At 49.7% G+C, this 19,372-nt stretch overlaps 1 protein-coding gene across 3 annotated transcripts in view; it reads right to left on the bottom strand.

Annotated features, from left to right (window-relative positions):
- NECTIN2 (nectin cell adhesion molecule 2) overlaps positions 1-19,372 on the bottom strand; it is a 98,569-nt gene that overhangs the window by 19,694 nt on the left and 59,503 nt on the right. The window contains exon 6 of one of the 3 annotated variants that reach the window (XM_083515915.1): positions 17,450-19,157. The exons of the other annotated variants lie outside the window; for them this stretch is intronic. Within the exon in view, the coding sequence (XP_083372041.1) occupies positions 18,700-19,157 (458 nt within the window). The 3' untranslated portion in view covers positions 17,450-18,699. Of the gene's footprint in view, positions 1-17,449; positions 19,158-19,372 lie in introns of those variants that run through there. 3 annotated transcript variants of the gene reach the window in all.

Genomic DNA, 19,372 nt, shown 5'->3' with positions numbered 1-19,372 from the left:
GAACCAAAAACTCCCTTTCCTCATACAGGAGTTGCTCTACAGCAGGGTTTCCCAAACTTGGGTCTCCAGCTGTTCTTGGACTACAATTCCCATCATCCATGGCCACTGGTCCTGCTAGCTAGGGATGATGGGAGTTGTAGTCCAAAAACAGCTAAAGAGCCAAAGTTTGGGAAACACTGCTCTATGATATACAGAGGCAAACTGAATACAGTGGTACCTCGGGTTACAAACACCTCGGGTTACAAACTCTGCTAACCCAGAAGTAGTACCTCAGGTGAAGAACTTTACCTCAGGATGAGAACAGAAATCATGCCCCAGCGGCAGGAGGCCCCATTAGCTAAAGTGGTACCTCAGGTTAAGAACGGTTTCAGGTTAAGAACGGACCTCCGGAACGAATTCCGTTCGTAACCAGAGGTACCACTGTACTTAAAACTGATAATTTGTCAGCTACTCTGGGGAATCTTTGGTGCGGTGGAAGGGTTGCAGAACAAGATAAAGACCTCCAGATCTTCCTAGCGATTCAAGTAGCTGTCTCTGTTTGTGGACGCCAGCTGGGCACGGATGCCAACCATTTTCACCATCCTGGAAGTGAGCAGCGAGGTTCAGGGATTTTATACATCTCCTATTGCATTGCAAGACGAAGTTTTGGGCAGCCAGTTCTTTCCAGGACAGATCCTTGGTAAGCTGTGGTTCAGACAGTCTTGTGTCAGAGCCGAAAGCAGGAGAGAAGGCCCTAGTTTTACCAGCCAAGCAGGTACAGCTGGGGCGGATCATCCCCCTTATCAGATATTGATATATACGAACTGAGGAAACCGATGCTGAAGCTGTTCCAAAGGCACAGTCAGAAGGACCTGTCTGGGGAGCTTGCTCATTATGTGATGATGCAGGGCAGAGGCAAGGGAAAGGATGAGTGAGTCAGGGCTGAGCTGTGATTTTGAAACGGTCACCCAGGAGGGGGCAGGGAGGATAGCCTGCATGAGAGTGAAACTTAGCCATTCAAGGAAGGAGAGTGGTTTTGAGAGAAGAGATGTGGGAGGGAGAACGCAGGCGCTTTTTCTTTCTAGCTGAGCACGGGAGGTTTCAAATTCCAGAGGGATGACGGCACATCTGAGCCACTCGGTTCCCGCTCGTGCCCCCACCCCCCCACCCCCGCCGCCCACAAAGACCCGGGCATCAGCCCACACCTCACAAAAGCCTGTTGGAAGAGTCACCCTCCCACTCTCGCTCTCTCCCTGCCCCCACTTTCTCCCAGGCTCTCTCATGCTCCAAAGAACTGGGAACAAAAGTTTTATCTTATCTGTTCCACCCGCCCCCATGCAAAGTCCAGTTTCGCTCTCAGCCGCCCCTGCTCGCTGCAGAGAAAGCCTAGTGGCATGTGCCCATCCCGACTGAAGGCCACAGTTTAGCCTCAGTGACCGGAGCCTTAGGGCAGCCACGTCCCACAGGTAGATCGTGAACTACTGGTAGATCACTGGAAGTCTGTGGTAGATCACTGGCTCCCTCCAAAAAAGCTCAACAACTTTGACCTAACCCCCCAAAAAACGGGGCTTTCCTCCTCCCTAAAACAAGCTCAACTACTTTGACCCAAACCCCCCAAAAGTAGGTAAAAAGGTAAAGGGACCCCTGACCATTAGGTCCAGTCGTGACCGACTCTGGGGTTGCGGCGCTCATCTCGCTTTATTGGCTGAGGGAGCCAGCGTACAGCTTCCGGGTCATGTGACCAGCATGACTAAGCCGCTTCTGGCGAACCAGAGCTGTGCATGGAAACGCCGCTTACCTTCCCGCTGGAGCGGTACCTATTTATCTACTTGCACTTTGACGTGCTTTCGAACTGCTAGGTTGGCAGGAGCAGGGACCGAGCAATGAGAGCTCACCCCGTCGCGGGGATTCGAACTGCCGACCTTCTGATCAGCAAGTCCTAGGCTCTGTGGTTTAACCCACAGTGCCACCCGCACCTGCTTGGTAGATCACTGGCTCTCCCCAAAAAGCTCAACAACTTCGACCTGAAGCCCCCCCAAAACGGCAGTGGCGTAGCGTGGGTTGTCAGCACCCGGGGCAAGGCAAGTAATTTGTGCCTCCTAACCCGTGGATTTGCGCCCCCTAACCCTAACCCTCAGATGTTGCGCCCGGTGCGACTGGCCCCCCCTGCACCCCCCACGCTACGCCACTGCAAAACGGGGCTTTCCTCCTCCCTAAAACAAGCTCAACAACTTTGACCCGAACCCCCAAAAGGGGGGTAGATCACTGCCAGTTTTTAACTCTGTTAGTAGATCACAGTCTCTTGGGAGTTGGCAACCCCTGCCTTAGGGGAAGCCCAGAGAGACCTGGCACCAGGAATCGCAGGCGTGAGTCTGTTCCACCACGGTTAATTAAATGGCAGGGTGGATAAGCACCACCTTTTCGAATCTGCATGCCAGTTTTGTTTTGCTTTCCCCGCCCCTGCCCCCCCCCCAGTAGGATTCCTGTGTGGTTGGCAGCTGCACAAGCAGAAATTCAACAGGGAAGGTTTTTGCAGCCCCACAGGTGTAGCACTGCAGGAGAGTGCCCCCACACCATAGATTTTTGGCGGCTGAGGGGTTGTTAAGGCCACCTGCCCCACTCATGGCATTGCTCTTAGTGGTGGCCTGTTCAGGAGAAAAGCGCAGGGGCCACGGGGAAGGGCTGTGGCAGAGATCTCCCAGTGCAGATGGTGTCAAGAAAAGAGGAGAAGCTAGAGCAGTGGTTCTCCAAGGGTGCGGCATATCACGCTGCGGTGGGCCGGAGAGGATGGCAAGTGTGGCGGGGAGATTCAAGGACAATCAAGGGAATAGTTCTGCGAGTGATTTCTCTTCTTACGCAGCTGCTTTGTTTTATACTATCTGCACGCCCCATGCAGTGGCGTAGCTTGGGTTCTCAGCACCCGGGGCAAGGCAATTAATTTGCGCCCCCTAACCCGGGGCAAGGCAAGTAATTTGCGCCCCCTAATCCGTGGATTTTAGCACTCGAGTCTCTTCCGCGCCCCCCCCCAGATGTTGCGCCAGGTGCAGCAGGCCCCCCTGCACCCCCCATGCTACGCCACTGCTCCCACCACAAGTCTTCAGGACAGCCATGCAAAGGCTGGTGCGGGGAGAAGGTCTCTCCGCCCCACCGCCAGGCTTCGGAGCATCCTTCCGAAGCCTGGCGGCGGGAGGAGGTCTCTCCGCCCCACCGCCAGCCTTTGGAGGAGGTCCGAGGACAGTGGGGTTCCTGCTTCCTCGAGGAGGGCCGGCCAAACGCGCCCCCCAAATGTTGCGCCCGGTGCGGCCGGCACCCCTGGCACCCCCCACGCTACGCCACTGGCCCCATGGTCATATTATGAAGTAGTTGTGTTCTGTGTTCCCATTCAAGCACTGGAATCACAGAATTGTAGAGTTGGAAGGGACCACAAGGAACCGGAATCTTTCAACCAACGCAGCGCTCGAACCCACAACCCCGGGATTACATGTCTCATGCTCAACCAGCTGAGCTATCCAGCTTGTGGGGAGGGGAAATAAACTTGGCTAGATGCCACAAAGTAAGTGGTAACGCCTTAACCACATGCGTGTTGTACAGGTCACTAGTACCTCTTCCATCCATATCAAGGGGAGAGCTAACCTTCGCACTTTTCTTTTTATGTTCCAATGCATTCCTTACCAATAAAATTTGGGGGGGAGTGGAGTGAGCAAATTTTCATTCTGAAAGTGTGGCCCAGAGAAAAACAGTTTGAGAACCCATGAGCTAGAGCCTAAGACGAGCGGTGCAGGATCAGGCCATCTGGTGCAGAATCCTGTTCTCCCAGCGGCCAGCCAGATATCCGTGGGAAGCACACAAGAGGACCCGGGCGTAAGAGCAACTCTCCGCTGCTGTGGTTTCCAGAAACTGGCATTAAGGAGCAAACTGACTCTGGCCACCACAGAGCAATAGCGCAGCAATAGTGGTTAGCAGCCGCTGACAGCCTTAACCCTGGTGAATTTGTCCAAGACCCTTTTAAAGGCCTCAGAGTTGACCCTCACTGCCACCTGGGGGAGCAAACTCCACTGCTGCTCTATGTAAACAGCCCTGCTGCCCTGCCTCTGTTTTCCCCGCTCTCCTTATTACAGTTTTGCAAGCTCGTTTCCACGGGTATAAACCAAAAAGAAGAAAAGGAAAAGAGGTGGGGGAAAGGCAAGAACCCAACCCGTACAGAGGAGCTAGCCATCTGGGCTGAGCTGTTGTTTGGGTCACCGGCCGCACCCTTTCTGGGTACACTTTGCCCTTTAAATAAAATCCCTCTCAGCTGCATTTCCTTAACAGGAAGGGCTCCCTGAGTATCAACCCCACCCTTGGGAATCTCTCCGCTGGTGTTTACATGAAACTAGACAAAAGAGGAGACTTAGCCGCACTTTCAGTCTCAGAGGAGCAGAGTTCGTCTTACTTCCCCAGAGTCGGTGCCCACATCCCTAGCAGGTTGGCTGAAGGGCGCCGGAGTAGCATAATAGCTCAAGGGAAACCTGAATTTTGAGAGCCGGGAAGGCGAGGTTTAAAAGCCTTTGCCTGGCCTCGGGAAAGGCATTTTGAAAGCCTCAGGCTGCTCATTTGCAATATGGGAATACTTACCGCCCTGCCCCACAAGCTACTGTAAGGAGGACTGAGACAATATATATGCATACCGTTTCTCTCATTATCATTATGATGCTTGCATTCCTCCTCCTCCTTGACTGAAGTCCTGTGCCTGTAATAGCTGTGCCACAAGCCAGGAGTGGGGCAGAGGTAAGAATAATAGAATCAGAGAATTGCAGAGTTGGAAGGGACCCCGAGGGTCATCTAGTCCAACCCCCCTGAAATGCAGGAATATGCCACTGTCCCATGCGGGGATCGGACCTGCAACCTTGGCATTATCAGCACCATGCCCTAAGTAACTGAGCTATCCTGCGTTTTCTCCATCAGATACCTGTAGGAAACCTGGAAACAGGACCCAGGCACAAGAGGGCTGTCCTCTCCTGCTATCTCCAGCCTCTGGTACAGTGGTACCTCGGGTTAAGTACTTAATTCGTTCCGGAGGTCCGTTCTTAACCTGAAACTGTTCTTAACCTGGAGCACCACTTTAGCTAATGGGGGCCTCCTGCTGCCGCCGCGCCGCTAGAGCCCAATTTCTGTTCTTATCCTGAAGCAAAGTTGTTAACCTGAAGCACTATTTCTGGGTTAGCGGAGTGTGTAACATGAAGCGTATGTAACCCGAGGTACCACTGTACTCAGAAATATATCTATGCAGAGACGACACTGACACCACACATAGCAGGATTTATCGATGGAACAAGCTGCAAAGGATTTTGATCTGAAGCCAAGGCATCCATGGAAACTTTCCCGCGAAATATGTAACCTGCGGCCTTCTGGATGTTGCCGCAGATAAGGTTTCCATCACCCTAAACCTTCAGCCACGCTGGCTGCGGGTGACGGGAGCTGACAGCCAACAACATTTCAAGGGTCAGCTACCCCGGTGTGGTATAGGAGGGTATGCTAACTGGCCAGAAAAATAATAACTGCCTAGGCCACAGCAGTGTTCAGAAAACGGGCAAAGCTTTTTACAAGGAGATAAAGCGTCGGCACTGCTTATGGCTTCATGCACAGTTGCCGTCAAAGGCACAGCAGCAGTGGCTGCTACGAAAGTTGGCAACACTAGGTGTTCATCTTCCCTCCTCTGCTGGCAACTTTTCTCAATATAGTGGTACCTCAGGTTAGGAACTTAATTTGTTCTGGAGGTCTGTTCTTAACCTGAAACTGTTCTTAACCTGAGGTACCACTTTAGCTAATGGGGCCTCCTGCTGCCACCACTGCACGATTTCTGTTCTCATCCTGAAGCAAAGTTCTTAACCCGAGATACTATTTCTGGGTTAGCAGAGTCTATAAGCTGAAAGTGTATGTAACCTGAGGTACCACTGTACTGCTGTTCCCAGCCAGGAGGGAACAAAGGTTGGGAACAGAAACTCTGCCAACCCAAAGGAACCTAACCTATCCTCCAGCTGAGTTTTATTGCAATGGGAGAAGAAGCAACGATGTCGCTGATCATCTCTGACTGCTAGCTCTGCTGGCTGGGTGTTGATGGGAGCCCAGCAGCACCCAGAGAGCCACTGGATTTCCAACCCCTGTTTTAGAGACTGTGGGAAAAGGCTACCACCAACTTTAACACCATTATTATTATTATTTGAACACTAGTCCCAGTACCAATTTTAGATTCCAATGCAGGGCCCCCTCAGGCCTGACTTGTGCAACAAGAAAACCAATAGCACATTTGCAAAGCTAAGCAGGGTCTGGTCTGGTTTCAAACTGGATGGGGGGCTGTGTGTTCTTGCATTGCAGGGAGTTGGCCCTCATGACCCCTTTGAAATCTACAATTCTATGATAGGCCTAACCACGTTTTAATTTTTTTTTAACTCTGCACTCACAGCCTGCTTCATGGGAGTGTCTCTGAGCATGTGCAGAGAGTCTTTCTACAAAATAACCACCTGCTATGTTCTGGGCTTCTAGGTACCTCTCATTCTTACAGATGAAACACTGGTTCTAGTCCGTTTCATTTCGTCACCAAAGCCCGGCCACCATCTCCTCTTGTGTCAACTGAGCCCTTTGTTTGTACATTCTTTTCAGGTGAAGGAAGTAAAACTTTAACTTCAAGCTGTCCTTTCTGCCACTTGCACAAATGTTCTGTCACTTATCTCTCTATGCCAGAAAACATCCAACACAGCTGAATGTTGTAATATTCAGAAGAGACAAAGAATTTTTTTCCACACAGTGCATAGCTGGGCTGTGGAACTCACTCCCACAAGAGGTAGCACTGCCTGATAACATGGGTGTTTGTTTTTTTAAAAAAAGGGTTTGTCAAATCTGTGGGGGCTAAAGGCTCTCAATGGCTACTGCCAAAGTTTAGTGCTGCCGACTGGAATTAATGGCAAGGGAGCGGGCCCTGTTTGCTTCTTTTAAAACGCAGGCAAAATCTGCACCCAGCTGTGGGGTATTCAGTCCACAAAAGGACAAGCAGCCCAGACATACAACGGGTCAGTTTCAGTTCCCTGTGTGGAATTTTTCCTACAATATCTGATAAGTTGCCAGGTTCTGTGACCGCACAAGGTTAATTATACCCTGCTATCTTGAGTCGTCTATTAATATCCCAAAACACAGCTATAAGGAAAACTGCCTGATTTCTCGTAAGAGGGCTGAGCATTGACAGCGAATCGGAGCTGTACAAAGTTAGGCAACGCCCTCAAATTCCAATGGGTCTACTCAGAACATTGGATACAATGCCCTGTGCCTCTGCATGTTTTTAAACTTCCCATAGATGGTAGATCTAGGTAGTTGAGATTCCTACATTGCAGGGGGTTGGACTAGATGACTCTTAGGGTCCCATCCAACTCTATGATTCTATAATAGATCTATTTGGATCTACTGACATCAGGCAGCCGCCATCACCGTACTCTTTTTGACACCTGTTTAAAACATACATTATTTGCTTAGGTAAGCTCATCCAAACATGCAGAAGTTACGTGTGTGTTATTTCTTTTTCAGATGCTGTTGATTTCAGTCATCTTTTGAAAAGTTGCAATTACCTGTTTCAAATCAACCATTTTAATATTTTATTTCATTTTTTTAAAAACCACTTTGCTGTTTCCTTTCCTTTTTTTTTCCCTTGGAAAGAAAATATTAAACTGGTTTTGTGAATAGGCTTAGAGGTTTTCCTAGAAACAATTTGCGTATACATTTTGTTAAATAAATAAAAATAAGTATTTCCCAGAAAGCAGGGTTTGGCAGAGAGAAAACAGAGCATTTCATTAATTTCGATTCAGGTAATATCAGGACAGAGGTTTTACTGGCATATACTTTTCCAGGTACATCTATTAGTACAAATTAAGCAACTTTAACTGACACTCCCACCTGCATTTTAGGAACTGTAATCTAGCAAGTGTGCGACAAATTCTTCATTGAAAGCAGAGGCTGTGGAACCTGAGGTCCACTCACTCTTTTGTTCTGGATTATTATTTATATTGGTTTTTATACTTTCGAAGCAAAAAATCCCCACAAAGCGGCTTACAATATAGCTAAAGCTAGTCTGATTACAAATTTAAACACAGCTAAAATTTGATTTTTAACAAAACAAACCCAAACAATCTCACGAGCCTCTTTCAGCTCAATGATTAAGGGTTTTGGTAAACAGACGGACATGTTAGACAAGTTTAGGAGAGGTGGAATCCTGATTTACAACTGGGCTCCAACTCCCACCAGCCCCAACCAGTGTGACCAATGGCCAATGATGATGGGAATTGGAGTCACTGTCTAGATCAGGCACAGGAGGACCATTGGCCATCCAGATGTTCCCAAATTTGTTGTTGTTGTTTAGTCGTTTAGTCATGTCCGACTCTTCGTGACCCTATGGACCAGAGCACACCAAGCACTCCTGTCTTTCACTGCCTCCTGCAGTTTGGTCAAACTCATGCTGGTAGCTTCGAGAACACTGTGCAACCATCTCGTCCTCTGTCATCCCCTTCTCCTTGTGCCCTCCCATCTTTCCCGACATCAGGGTCTTTCCCAGGGAGTCTTCTCTTCTCATGAGGTGGCCAAAGTATTGGAGCCTCAGCTTCAGGATCTGTCCTTCCAGTGAGTACTCAGGGTTGATTTCCTTCAGAATGGATCGGTTTGATCTTCTTGCGGTCCATGGGATTCTCCAGAGTCTTCTCCAGCACCATAATTCAAAAGCATCAATTCTTTGGCGATCAGCCTTCTTTATGGTCCAGCTCTCACTTCCATACATCACTAGTGGGAAAACCATAGCTTTACCTATACGGACCTTTGTCGGCAAGGTGATGTCTCTGCTTTTTAAGATGCTGTCTAGGTTTGTCATTGCTTTTCTCCCAAGAAGCAGGCGTCTTTTAATTTCGTGGCTGCTGTCACCATCATGGAGCCCAAGAAAGTAAAATCTCTCACTGCCTCCATTTCTTCCCCTTCTATTTGCCAGGAGGTGATGGGACCAGTGGCCATGATCTTCGTTTTTTTTGATGCTGAGCTTCAGACCATGTTCCCAAACTACAAGTGGCAATTGGCCACAGATGTTGTTCAGCAAAATCTGGAGGGCCAAAGGATCCCCATACATGGTTTGGACTCGAAAAGACCAGAAGCTGTGCCCATGGGCAATTCATAGTACTGCACGGTGACTGTTTCATCTGCAGCTGCCAGATCAGTCTTTGCCAAGCTGGTGCCCTCCGTACCATTTGGACTACAACTCCAATGGGAGTGCTGGTCCAAAACAAGTATAGAGATACATGTCCTTGGCTGGCGGCTTTCAGAACGTGGTCGAAGGAAACTCCAGCATCCTATGGAAGTTTATCAACCATTTCCCCGCGATCCTAAACAAGCGTCCCTGGATTTTCCTTTGAAATGCAGATCTGGAGGAGAGCAATGGGTATAATCTAGAGCAGTGGCTTCCAACTGGTGGTCTGCAGACCTCAGAAGGTCCACGTCACCCACCCAGGAGGTTCGTGGCTCCATTCACATAACAAAAACTACAGTGGTGCCCCGCAAGACGAATGCTTCGCAAGACGGAAAACTCGCTAGACGAAAGGGTTTTTCGTTTTTGAGCTGCTTCGCAAGACGAATTTCCCTATAGGCTTGCTTTGCAAGACGAAAACGTCTTGCAAGTTTGTTTCCTTTTTCTTAACACCGTTAATACAGTTGCGACTTGACTTCGAGTCACATAGAACGCAGTGTACATAGTAGCCTTTTTTGAGGTTTTTAAAGACTTTGGTGATTTTTGAAGCTTTTCCAAAGCTTCTTTTGCAGCCATTTGGTAAGTTAAGCTTTTAAAACTTTGGGGGGGGGTGGATTTTGGGTTGGGGTGTTTGGAATTCAAGGACTTGGTGTTGGGGAGGGGTTTGCAAGAATCTGGAAGCTTGTGGTTTTTTTCCTGCATTTTTATGATTTTCTGTGACCATTGGGCCACTCTGCTGTTTTTTTAAAAAAATTCTGGGTTTGAATTTTGAAATGCTCTTTACAGTATGTGTGACTTTAAAGAGCACTTAGTAAACTCTTGTTGTACCAAATTTGGCTCTGTTTGGACTTTTTTTGACCATAGGAACGCATTAATTGATTTTCAATGCATTCCTATGGGAAACCGTGCTTCGTAAGACGAAAACTTCGCTAGACGAAAAAATTCACGGAACGAATCAATTTCGTCTTGCGAGGCACCAGTGTACCATAGATATATAAAAATCTTCAAAAGTGGGGGGCCCATGGCTTGGCTTTTGAAAAACAGAGGGTCTGCAACCAGTGACCTCTAAAGCATTTCTCGAGTTCAACATGGACTGATGGTTAGGTTCCATAAGACTGGCTATCACCCCCGATATCAACTCAGCTGTAGACATCTGAAGGCAGCCCTGTCCCGGGAAGTTTTTAATGTGTGATGATCTGTTGTGTTTTTGTATATTTTGTTGGAAGCTGCTCAGACTGGCTGGGGCAACTCAGTCAGATGGGCCCAAAAAATAAATTATGAGTACAGTGGTACCTCAGGTTAAGAACTTAATTTGTTCTGGAGGTCCGTTCTTAACCTGAAACTGTTCTTAAGCTGAAGCACCACTTTAGCTAATGGGGCCTCCTGCTGCTGCCGCGCCGCCGCCAGGTGATTTCTGTTCTCATCCTGAAGCAAAGTTCTTAACCCGAGGTACTATTTCTGGGTTAGCGGAGTCTGTAACCTGAAGTGTCTGTAACCTGAAGCGTCTGTAACCCGAGGTACCACTGTACTGTATTCTCAAAATCCTTCTCATCAACTAGAGCAGTGCTTCCTAAATTTGGGTCTCCAGCTGTTTTCAGACTACAATTCCCATCATCCCTGACCACTGGTGCTGCTAGCCAGGGATGATGGGAGTTGTAGTCCAGAAACAGCTGGAGACCCAAGTTTGGGAAATCGTGATCTAGAGGTTCCTCACCAGCAGGGAAGTCTGAAAGCCAGCGCCTGACACGGCTTAAACCTCTCAAATTCATAAACAGGGCCTTGCTGACAGCAAACACCCGTTCCGAAACTCGAATTACACTATTTCTTTCATTTTTTTAAAGGGCTTTGGGGGTTTCGTGTGCCCAGCGGGGCCACACCCCAAAGCAGCCAAGGATCAGGAGCCGTCTCCAAGTGGCCTTCCTTTGACCTTTCTCCACAGAGTCCGACACTTGAGCACTTTTTATTGCCTAAGCAAAAACAGCTGCCGCCTCCTTCTTTCCCAGGCTGCAGCCTGGGTGGCGAAGAACCGGGAGAATCCGTCACGGGCTTCGGCGGCAGGCCCTGTCGGCGTGGAAGGACTTAGCCCGATATTCACGCTAGGCTTTAAGTGGACCAGGCCCCACGGCGATCCGAAAGTGGGTTGGGGCAACCAGTGGGCGAGAGATGAAAGCTGAAACCTAGAGCAGGGCCTTGCCAGCGGGCAAGAGATTAAAACATAATCTGGAGAAGACTTCGGCCACACTTTTGGCAGCTACCTCAGCGCTGCTACCGACACTTGGGAAACATGAATACGTTCTGTTTGCTAACATTCAAGCCATATTTCGCAGCTTGCTTTGAAACAGCTGTTTGAGGGTGGTTCTGAACAAGTGCAAATTAATAATATTATTACTGCATGCGGAGTAACTGCTAGGGACCCCCTTTCCCACGCAGTGTGGGCTAACCAAAAATATTACACAGTAGAGAACCTATAGTACTTCAGACAACGTGGCCAACGTTTAGGGGTAATGGGAGTTGGGAATCTACCAACCTCTGGAGGGCCAGAGTTTGCCCACCCCTAAACTAGTGCCTCCCATAAAGCTCGAACCCCAACATTTAATTTCTATCGCACATTTAGCATTTGCCCCTAAGTGCTTCAGTGAGCCTTTATGGTGTCTCCAGCAATGTGTTACAGACAAGGCCAAGACAGTTTGCGCCTTAGCAAAGGCCAGGCCTGTGAACGTGCAGCGAAACTCGTCTGTTTGAAACCAAGGGCTCATAGCTCGGGCTCGTAACCACCGTGCAAGCGCCAGATGAAGCGCCAGGCTTGCAGGTGAGCGAAAACGAGGCCAATGGCAGGTGTCCAACAGCCATGCTCCAATGAAGGGTGAAATAAAGATTTATAGGAAAGTGACAGGGAAGCGAAATTTCAGAACCCTACCCCAGCCTCTCCTTTTTTTAAGTGTCAGGGCTCTCCCTGGGTGTGTCAATCATACACATCCTGGTGTTACAAGATTGGCAGAACCACACCAGGGGTGAGGAATCCTAGGCAACTGAGTCAAATGCGGCCTTCTAGTCTTCTCTATGTGGCCCTCAAGATTCTCCCCAGGAAACATCCCTCCCTGGCTGTGATTCACACACCCTTTGAGTGTTTCTGCTTGGCAAACAGATTTTTTAAAAACTAAATCACTGACATCCCTCACAAATACAGTGGTACCTCAGGTTAAGTACTTAATTCGTTCCAGAGGTCCGTACTTAACCTGAAGCACCACTTTAGCTAATGGGGCCTCCTGCTGCCGCCACACTGCCGGATTTCTGTTCTCATCCTGAAGCAAAGTTCTTAACCTGAAGCACTATTTCTAGGTTAGCGGAGTCTGTAACCTGAAGCGTATGTAACCTGAGGTACCACTGTATCAGACTGAGAACGAAGTATGCTATATGAGCATTTACGCAAAGTGAGAAAGTTTGCACCTATCGGGATGCATACATTAAAAGCCCAGTGCTTTGATTTCTTTTTTAAATGCAGAGCGGCGAACAGCCCTGCTGCTTTTGAACACAGTATCCAGAGAGAGATCAGAGTTACAAGTTCAAGGAGGCAGCTTGGAGGGAAATAAAGATGCCAGAATCCTTGGAAGTTCAAGTAGTTGGGCTGTCAAACCTACGAGAAGTTCAGGGGCCCAACTTGCTAAAAGCCACTATTTCCCACTGTGCTATATGTGAGAGACCTTTCCGTTGGTTCTGGATAGACAAAAGTACTTCAGTCACAACACATAATATGAGATTTGCTGCCAGAACATGATGCAATGGTACCTTCTACCTCAGTTGTTTTTTTTTAGAATGGGGTTGAGAAAAGGTTAGGCCCCAGGATGGGAACCTATGGCCCTCCAGATGTTTATTGATTTCAACTGCCATCAGCCCCAGACAGCAGGACCCAGTTGTCAGGGATGATGGGAACTGTAGTCCAGCAATATCTAGTCATAGGTTAGGCCAGTGTTTCCAGCAGATTTTGGACTACAATTCCCATCGTCCCCGACCAGTGGTCTTGCTAGCTAGGGATGATGGGAGTTGTAGTCCAAAAAAACCACAAACAGCTGGAGACCCAAGTTTGGGAAACACTCGAGGTAGACCAAACTTTGCCAACCTGGTGCCTTCCAGACTTGGTAGGACTTCAAGTCCCATCAGCCCCCTGCCCAGCACCTGCTGGCTGGGGACTGAGGGGAGTTGTAGTCCAACAAGCAGGTTCATAAAGGCTAGGTTCGACAATGGTCTGGTTTGCATGACACCCTAAGCCAACCTGAGGCGTATCGAGACTGTGTAGTTCCAGGAGAGCAGCTTCCAATTACTTTATGCTTTTATTTACTGGTGTGCCAAGCCGGGATAAGCCAAGGTTCGGCGTGCCATGCCGTGCAAACCAGGCCCGAATTCAGGAAAGGCAGGCCTGTCAACCACCACTAGGCCTGCCAGATAAACAGGACCTCTGTGGTTCAGAGGCAGATGACAACAAGAGGGGTGTTGGTTGCTTTTATGCCTTGCTTGTGAGCTCCGCCTGGGCACTAAGGCTGGGTGGGGCTTTAAATCCAATCCGGCAAGGCTCTTCCTTTTGAGCTTAAGACCTCCCTTGCCAAGAGGATTAACCTGGGGTGGAGTTGGGGATGTCATGCACCCCTAAGCCCTGCTTGCATTATAGGCGCTGTGAATGTACACATGGAGAAGGAAGCACCCACTCCACAAGGCCATGCCTTGTTCCCGTGCTGTTCTTTCATGCTTTACGTACTTGAGTAGACAACTGCAACAAAATGTTGCAGCAGGGAGCACTCCTGTTAAGGATTTTCGGCTGGCCGGCCATGCCTATTTTCAGGATACTCCATTTTAACACCTTCCTACTCTAACCCTCTTATCGAGCTGTGGTTTCAGCGCATTCCCCTCCACACATCCTTAACATTTTTGTACTTCTGCAAACCTTGGGGTGAGGGACGCGGGTGGCGCTGTGGGTTAAACCACAGAGCCTCTTGGGCTTGCCGATCAGAAGGTCGGCGGTTCGAATCCCCGCAAAAGGGTGAGCTCCCGTTGCTTGGTTCCTGCTCCTGCCCACCTAGCAGTTCGAAAGCACGTCAAGTGCAAGTAGATAAATAGATTCCACTCCGGCGGGAAGGTAAACGGAGTTTCTGTGCGCTGCTCTGGTTCGCCAGAAGCAGCTTAGTCATGCTGGCCACATGACCCAGAAGCTGTATGCCGGCTCCCTCGGCCTATAGAGCAAGATGAGCGCTGTAACCCCAGAGTTGGCCACGACTGGACCTAATGGTCAGGGGTCCCTTAAAAGCTTGGGATTACCCTAGCCTACCGCTACTTCTCTTTCGCAGAGACCCTGCCGCTGTTATTTAAAGGATCTACACTTGTGAGAACGAGTTTCCTCTTAGTAGAGATGTTGCTTGATACTGCACCTCATCTTGGACTACTGGCTTGGCCATCCCTGCCTGGGACTGATTGGAGTTGGGAGCCCAATAACACCAGGAAGGCTTCAGGCCCACCCACCCCACTCCTGTCTGAGATCATGCCAAGGAACGCGGGGATGTCACAAAACACTCCTCGGCCCGTTCAGAGAAAGCTGCTCTCTCTGTCGTTGGGCAGAGGAATCCTGGGAAAGGGAAGATCAGGCCCAACTCTGGCAACAACCTGAAGGAGCGTCTCCACTCCCATTGTTCTGCCCGGACACTGAGGTCCAGTGCCGAGAGCCTTCTGGCGGTTCCCTTGCTGTGAGAAGCCAAGTTACAGGGAACCAGGCAGAGGGCCTTCTCGGTGGTGGCACCCGCCCTGTGGAACACCCTCCCACCAGATGTCAAAGAGAACAACAACTACCAGACTTTTAGAAGACATCTGAAGGCAGCCCTGTTTAGGGAAGCTTTTAATGGCAGTCCAGAAGATTTACACCTGCTTTCGTCTGACTTCCAACTCATTTTATCCCTGAAATAAGAGATAAAGTGACGGTTTGGAAAACTGTGTTGGTCTTTATGGGCATTTTAGCCTCCAATGAAATATTTCACCTGAGAAAAACACATGTATCCCCCCCCTTTTTAAAAAAGGGGAAAAATCACTTCAGTAGCGGTGCTTGTATCAAAATGGTCCTTAAACTGAACTCTCTGTGAGGGGGGAAAAACCCCCAAGCTGCTTACAAAGATAAAATTTTAGCCCACTTCCCTACAGAACTGGAGAAAAGCATTACATCAATAGGTTGTTTTTTTTATTCATTGGCACAGCCTCCTGTTCCTCTATTAGCAGCCACAGATGTTTAACTGGTGAGGCTTTTTTCCTGGCATGAGGATAAAGTGACCGAGAAAAATTCACAGCTCATATTTCAATGCATCAGGCTGCTGTGGGAAAAACATTGGCAGGGTCTTCTTTCGATTTTTTTTTTTTTTAAACACAGAAATCCTGCCCCAGAAGTGAATGCTACCATCGCTGTGGCCTGTATTCAAAGCAGTCTTTTCACTGCCTGCACCTGCAGTCACAGGTGCCTGTATACAGTGCAAGGCACCGTAAACTGCCCTGTTTCTCCAAAACAGCACCTGGGCTATACCTGCTGTTCCTGCTTTGAAGGAAACCCGATCTCCCTCCTGGGGCCGACAGGTGGTCATGGAGACGTACAAAAAAAGTTGACAGATCAGACCGGTTCTAAACAGCAGGCGCCTGCTGCCAAAGAACACCCTCACCCTGTCCAAAAAAATGGGGTGGTATTTTAGAGGCTGGTTTTAACAGTGCAATAAGAGCGAGGAGGTGCAAAACCCATGCACACTAACCAAACTATTTTTTTTTATTTATAGCACCGTAACGTACCTTTCCTAGCTGAAGGAGCATAGCTGTTTACAAAAGAACAACAAGCAGAGCTACTGATGCTATTCTCTTTTCTCCTCAGAGCCGTGAGGCCTAGGCAGTGAGTTTTTTTGACCGAATTCAGAGAGGAAGAGGGGGAAAGTGTCGATTAATGGGAGGCCAAAATAGGCCACTGATGACGGCAACATTGCCAACCATATTGACATTCAACATTATTAAGGAGTATTATTATTGATAATAACAACAGCAGGCAGGCAGACACACCGCCAGGACCTACTCCTGTGTCATCCCATAGGGCCAACAGACACAATTCTGCCCTGTGGTAAAGAAGAGGGGCTGGGAGACAGGGTTATTTGGGTGGGAGAGCTCAGAAACTGTAAACCGTCTTGGTGAAACGGCAGTACAGTGGTACCTCAGGTTACATACGCTTCAGGTTACACACTCCGCTAACCCAGAAATAGTGCTTCAGGTTAAGAACTTTGCTTCAGGATGAGAACAGAGATCGTGCTCCGGTGGCGCGGCAGCAGCAAGAGGCCCCATTAGCTAAAGTGGTGCTTCTGGTTAAGAACAGTTTCAGGTTAAGTACGGACCTCCGGAACGAATTAAGTACTTAACCTGAGGTACCACTGTATATAAATCCAGTACCGGTAAATAGGAAAACATGTATAAATTCATCTGCAGAAACCATTTAGAGCATGGACACCCCACCCTCCAACCTAGACTACAACTCCTATCATTCCTGACCAAAGGCCATGCTCCCTAGGGATGATGGGAGTTGGAGTCTGACAGCATCCAGAGAGACTAGGGACCTAAGCCACTTTTTATGGCTGTATTTGGGAAACTGCTCACAGTACGACAAGCAATTGGTGCCTCCCACTCTACTCTTCCTTTGAAAATACCTCAGTGGTACCTCAGGTTAAGTACTTATTTCTGGGTTAGCGAAGTGTGTAACCAGAAGCGTATGTAACCTGAGGTACCACTGTATATCAGGAAGTACCTTTTGCCTCTGTAGCAACGTTTTTTTTTTAAAAAATCACAATAGACAGCACTTCACAATAAGGAAGAATCCAGAGTTTTGATGCCCCTCCAGGACTGGGGGTGGAGAACGCCAGCATTGCTCTTTCTTCTGCGGATCAAATTCGGCTACGCGAAACTTCCTTTCCCCAATGCGCACTTCCTCTCCTACTCAGAGGAGACAGCCCAGTCACTCAGCCCGAGCCTCTAAGACATTTCGCTTGCAATTAATTTTATACCGAGCAAGGTGGCTTTAAATATTCATGCGGCCGCAAGAAGGCGAGGGATTTGGTGTCACCGTGGCAAGGATCCCTTCTGCTTCAGCAACGTAAGGGGTTCCTCGCCGCCATCAACCCCCAAACCTCCCCTTGTCAGACAAACCCCCAAACAGGAAGGCAAGGAGAGTTCGGTTTCAATACATCTTTTAATTACACTCAAATGCGGAGACAGAGCCCACCGGGGACACACAAAAACAAACAAACCAAAAGTACGAAAATAACTCTGTGCCTTTTTCACAAAGGCGGGGGGTATTTACAGACATTTGTGGGTTATGTATGAAGGAGGGGGAAACCTGCTGGTCCTCATTAAGGCACAGCATGGGGTAGTGCAGAAGAGAGGGGAAGAGGGACCCATCTCCTGACCCTCCAAACAACTCCACAGGAACCCCCCCCACCCCACCGAAAACAACGCACACAATGATGGTGAACGATTATGGGGAGTTTATGGGGAGGGGACGTGGGGCAGGCCAAACCGGGGGACGGACAGACCCCCGGCAAACAGATGAGCAAGTCTTTTGGAATAAAGCAAGGCCCGGGGGCTGGCAGTGCGAGTGGTGCTGCGCCCCCTCTCTCCTTCCCCCACCCCTGGCCTTGTTCCCTGATGAAAGAAGGGGGGTGATCCGAAGAGCAGGAAGGCCTTTACCTGTTGAGACAGGCAGGGTGGAGGATATGCAGAGAAGGGGAAGGAAGAGACAGCACTTTTAGACAGGAGCCTGGTCTTTTCCTCCCAAGCACCAGGCTGGGGGGGTGGGATTCAGCACCAGCCAAGACCACCCAGTTAAGAGCACCAAAAAGAAACCAGAGAGCGCCATTGGGGGGGAGAGAGAGAGAGATTAAAGATGGCCAAAACCTGGGGGGTGTCACGCAAGGCATGCTGAGCCCAAAGGTCTTTTACACCAGCGCCAGGAGAAGCTAGGTGCGTTCCCTTCCCAAGCTGCCCCATGCCCAGTTTTCAGTCAGCTCTACATCTCCTCTAACACGTACTACAAAAAAAGGAAGAAGTCGAATCCTCTTAAGGCAGCAGCACGCAAAATGTCTCCTGGTGGTCGAAGAAGAGGGAAGTCTTCGGGGTAAAGAGTGTCCCGTCCCTGTCCCCCCCCCCCCTTGTTAAAAAAGAAAGCAAAAACAAGTTTCCCCTTTTCGGCAACCCCCAACTTCATGGGGCGCCGACAAATCTCCCCCTGGGATGTCTCTTGCGGCTGCCTCACCTCTCGAAGTCGAGGGAGGCTTCGCTGCCCCACCGACAGAGTCTGGCCACGCAGGGCCCATAAATTAAATCAAAAACCAGAACTTTGTAGAGTCTCTCTTAAGCGTGTCTTTTGCGAAGGCCAAAGTTCTCTTCCTGGCATCCTCCTGGCGACGACGCTGAGGCCGGGCTCACACATAGACAGCTGTCTTGGATATGATGGAACCGTCGTGCTGGGACTCCATGTCGTCGAAATCGTAGCCGTGGTGGGGAGAGCTGAGCCGCAACATGGGGCCCAACTGGTCGTACTGCTCCTCGTCGCCCTCCAGGCGGTGGGACGGGTAGCCGTAGGGCGGGAGGCGCTCCTCGCGTTCATCTTCCTCGTCGTACTCGTCATCGTCCTCCTGGCCCTTCCCCGGGGCGGCTTTGAGGGGCCGGTCGAGTTCGGTGAAGTCGCGGGCTGGGGGAGGAGCTGTCCCGTTGCCAAAGACCCGGGTCTTGGGGTCGTAAGAGCCTTTGGTGCCCCGGTGACGGCGGCGACGCACAGCAAAGAAGACTATGGCTCCCAGGAGAGCCAAGGCTAGGATCACCCCCACGATGGACCCGGCCAAAGCTCCAGCGCTGCTGCTCTGCCTCTTCGCCGGCTGGTCTGAGTAAAAAAAGGAAGACGAGGGGTGTCACTCAGAGAAAAGTGCATCACTAGGCTTTGCCAGCGCTGGGGAAGGGGCAGAGCTGCAGGTGGAGCCGTGGAAGAGCACACGGGCGGGGTCTCTGGGACCCCCCGCCTCCCCTATCCATCTGGAAGGGTCCTCCTGTAAAGGAGCCCCTTTGCTGTCCGAGGAGAATTGGGACATTAGAGGGTCC

This window comes from Podarcis liolepis (assembly GCF_965112155.1).
Source record: "Podarcis liolepis genome assembly, chromosome: 7".
Taxonomy (NCBI): Eukaryota; Metazoa; Chordata; class Lepidosauria; order Squamata; family Lacertidae; genus Podarcis; species Podarcis liolepis.
Note: the sequence above shows the minus strand (reverse complement) of the source record. Positions and strands in the feature narration are given on the sequence as shown.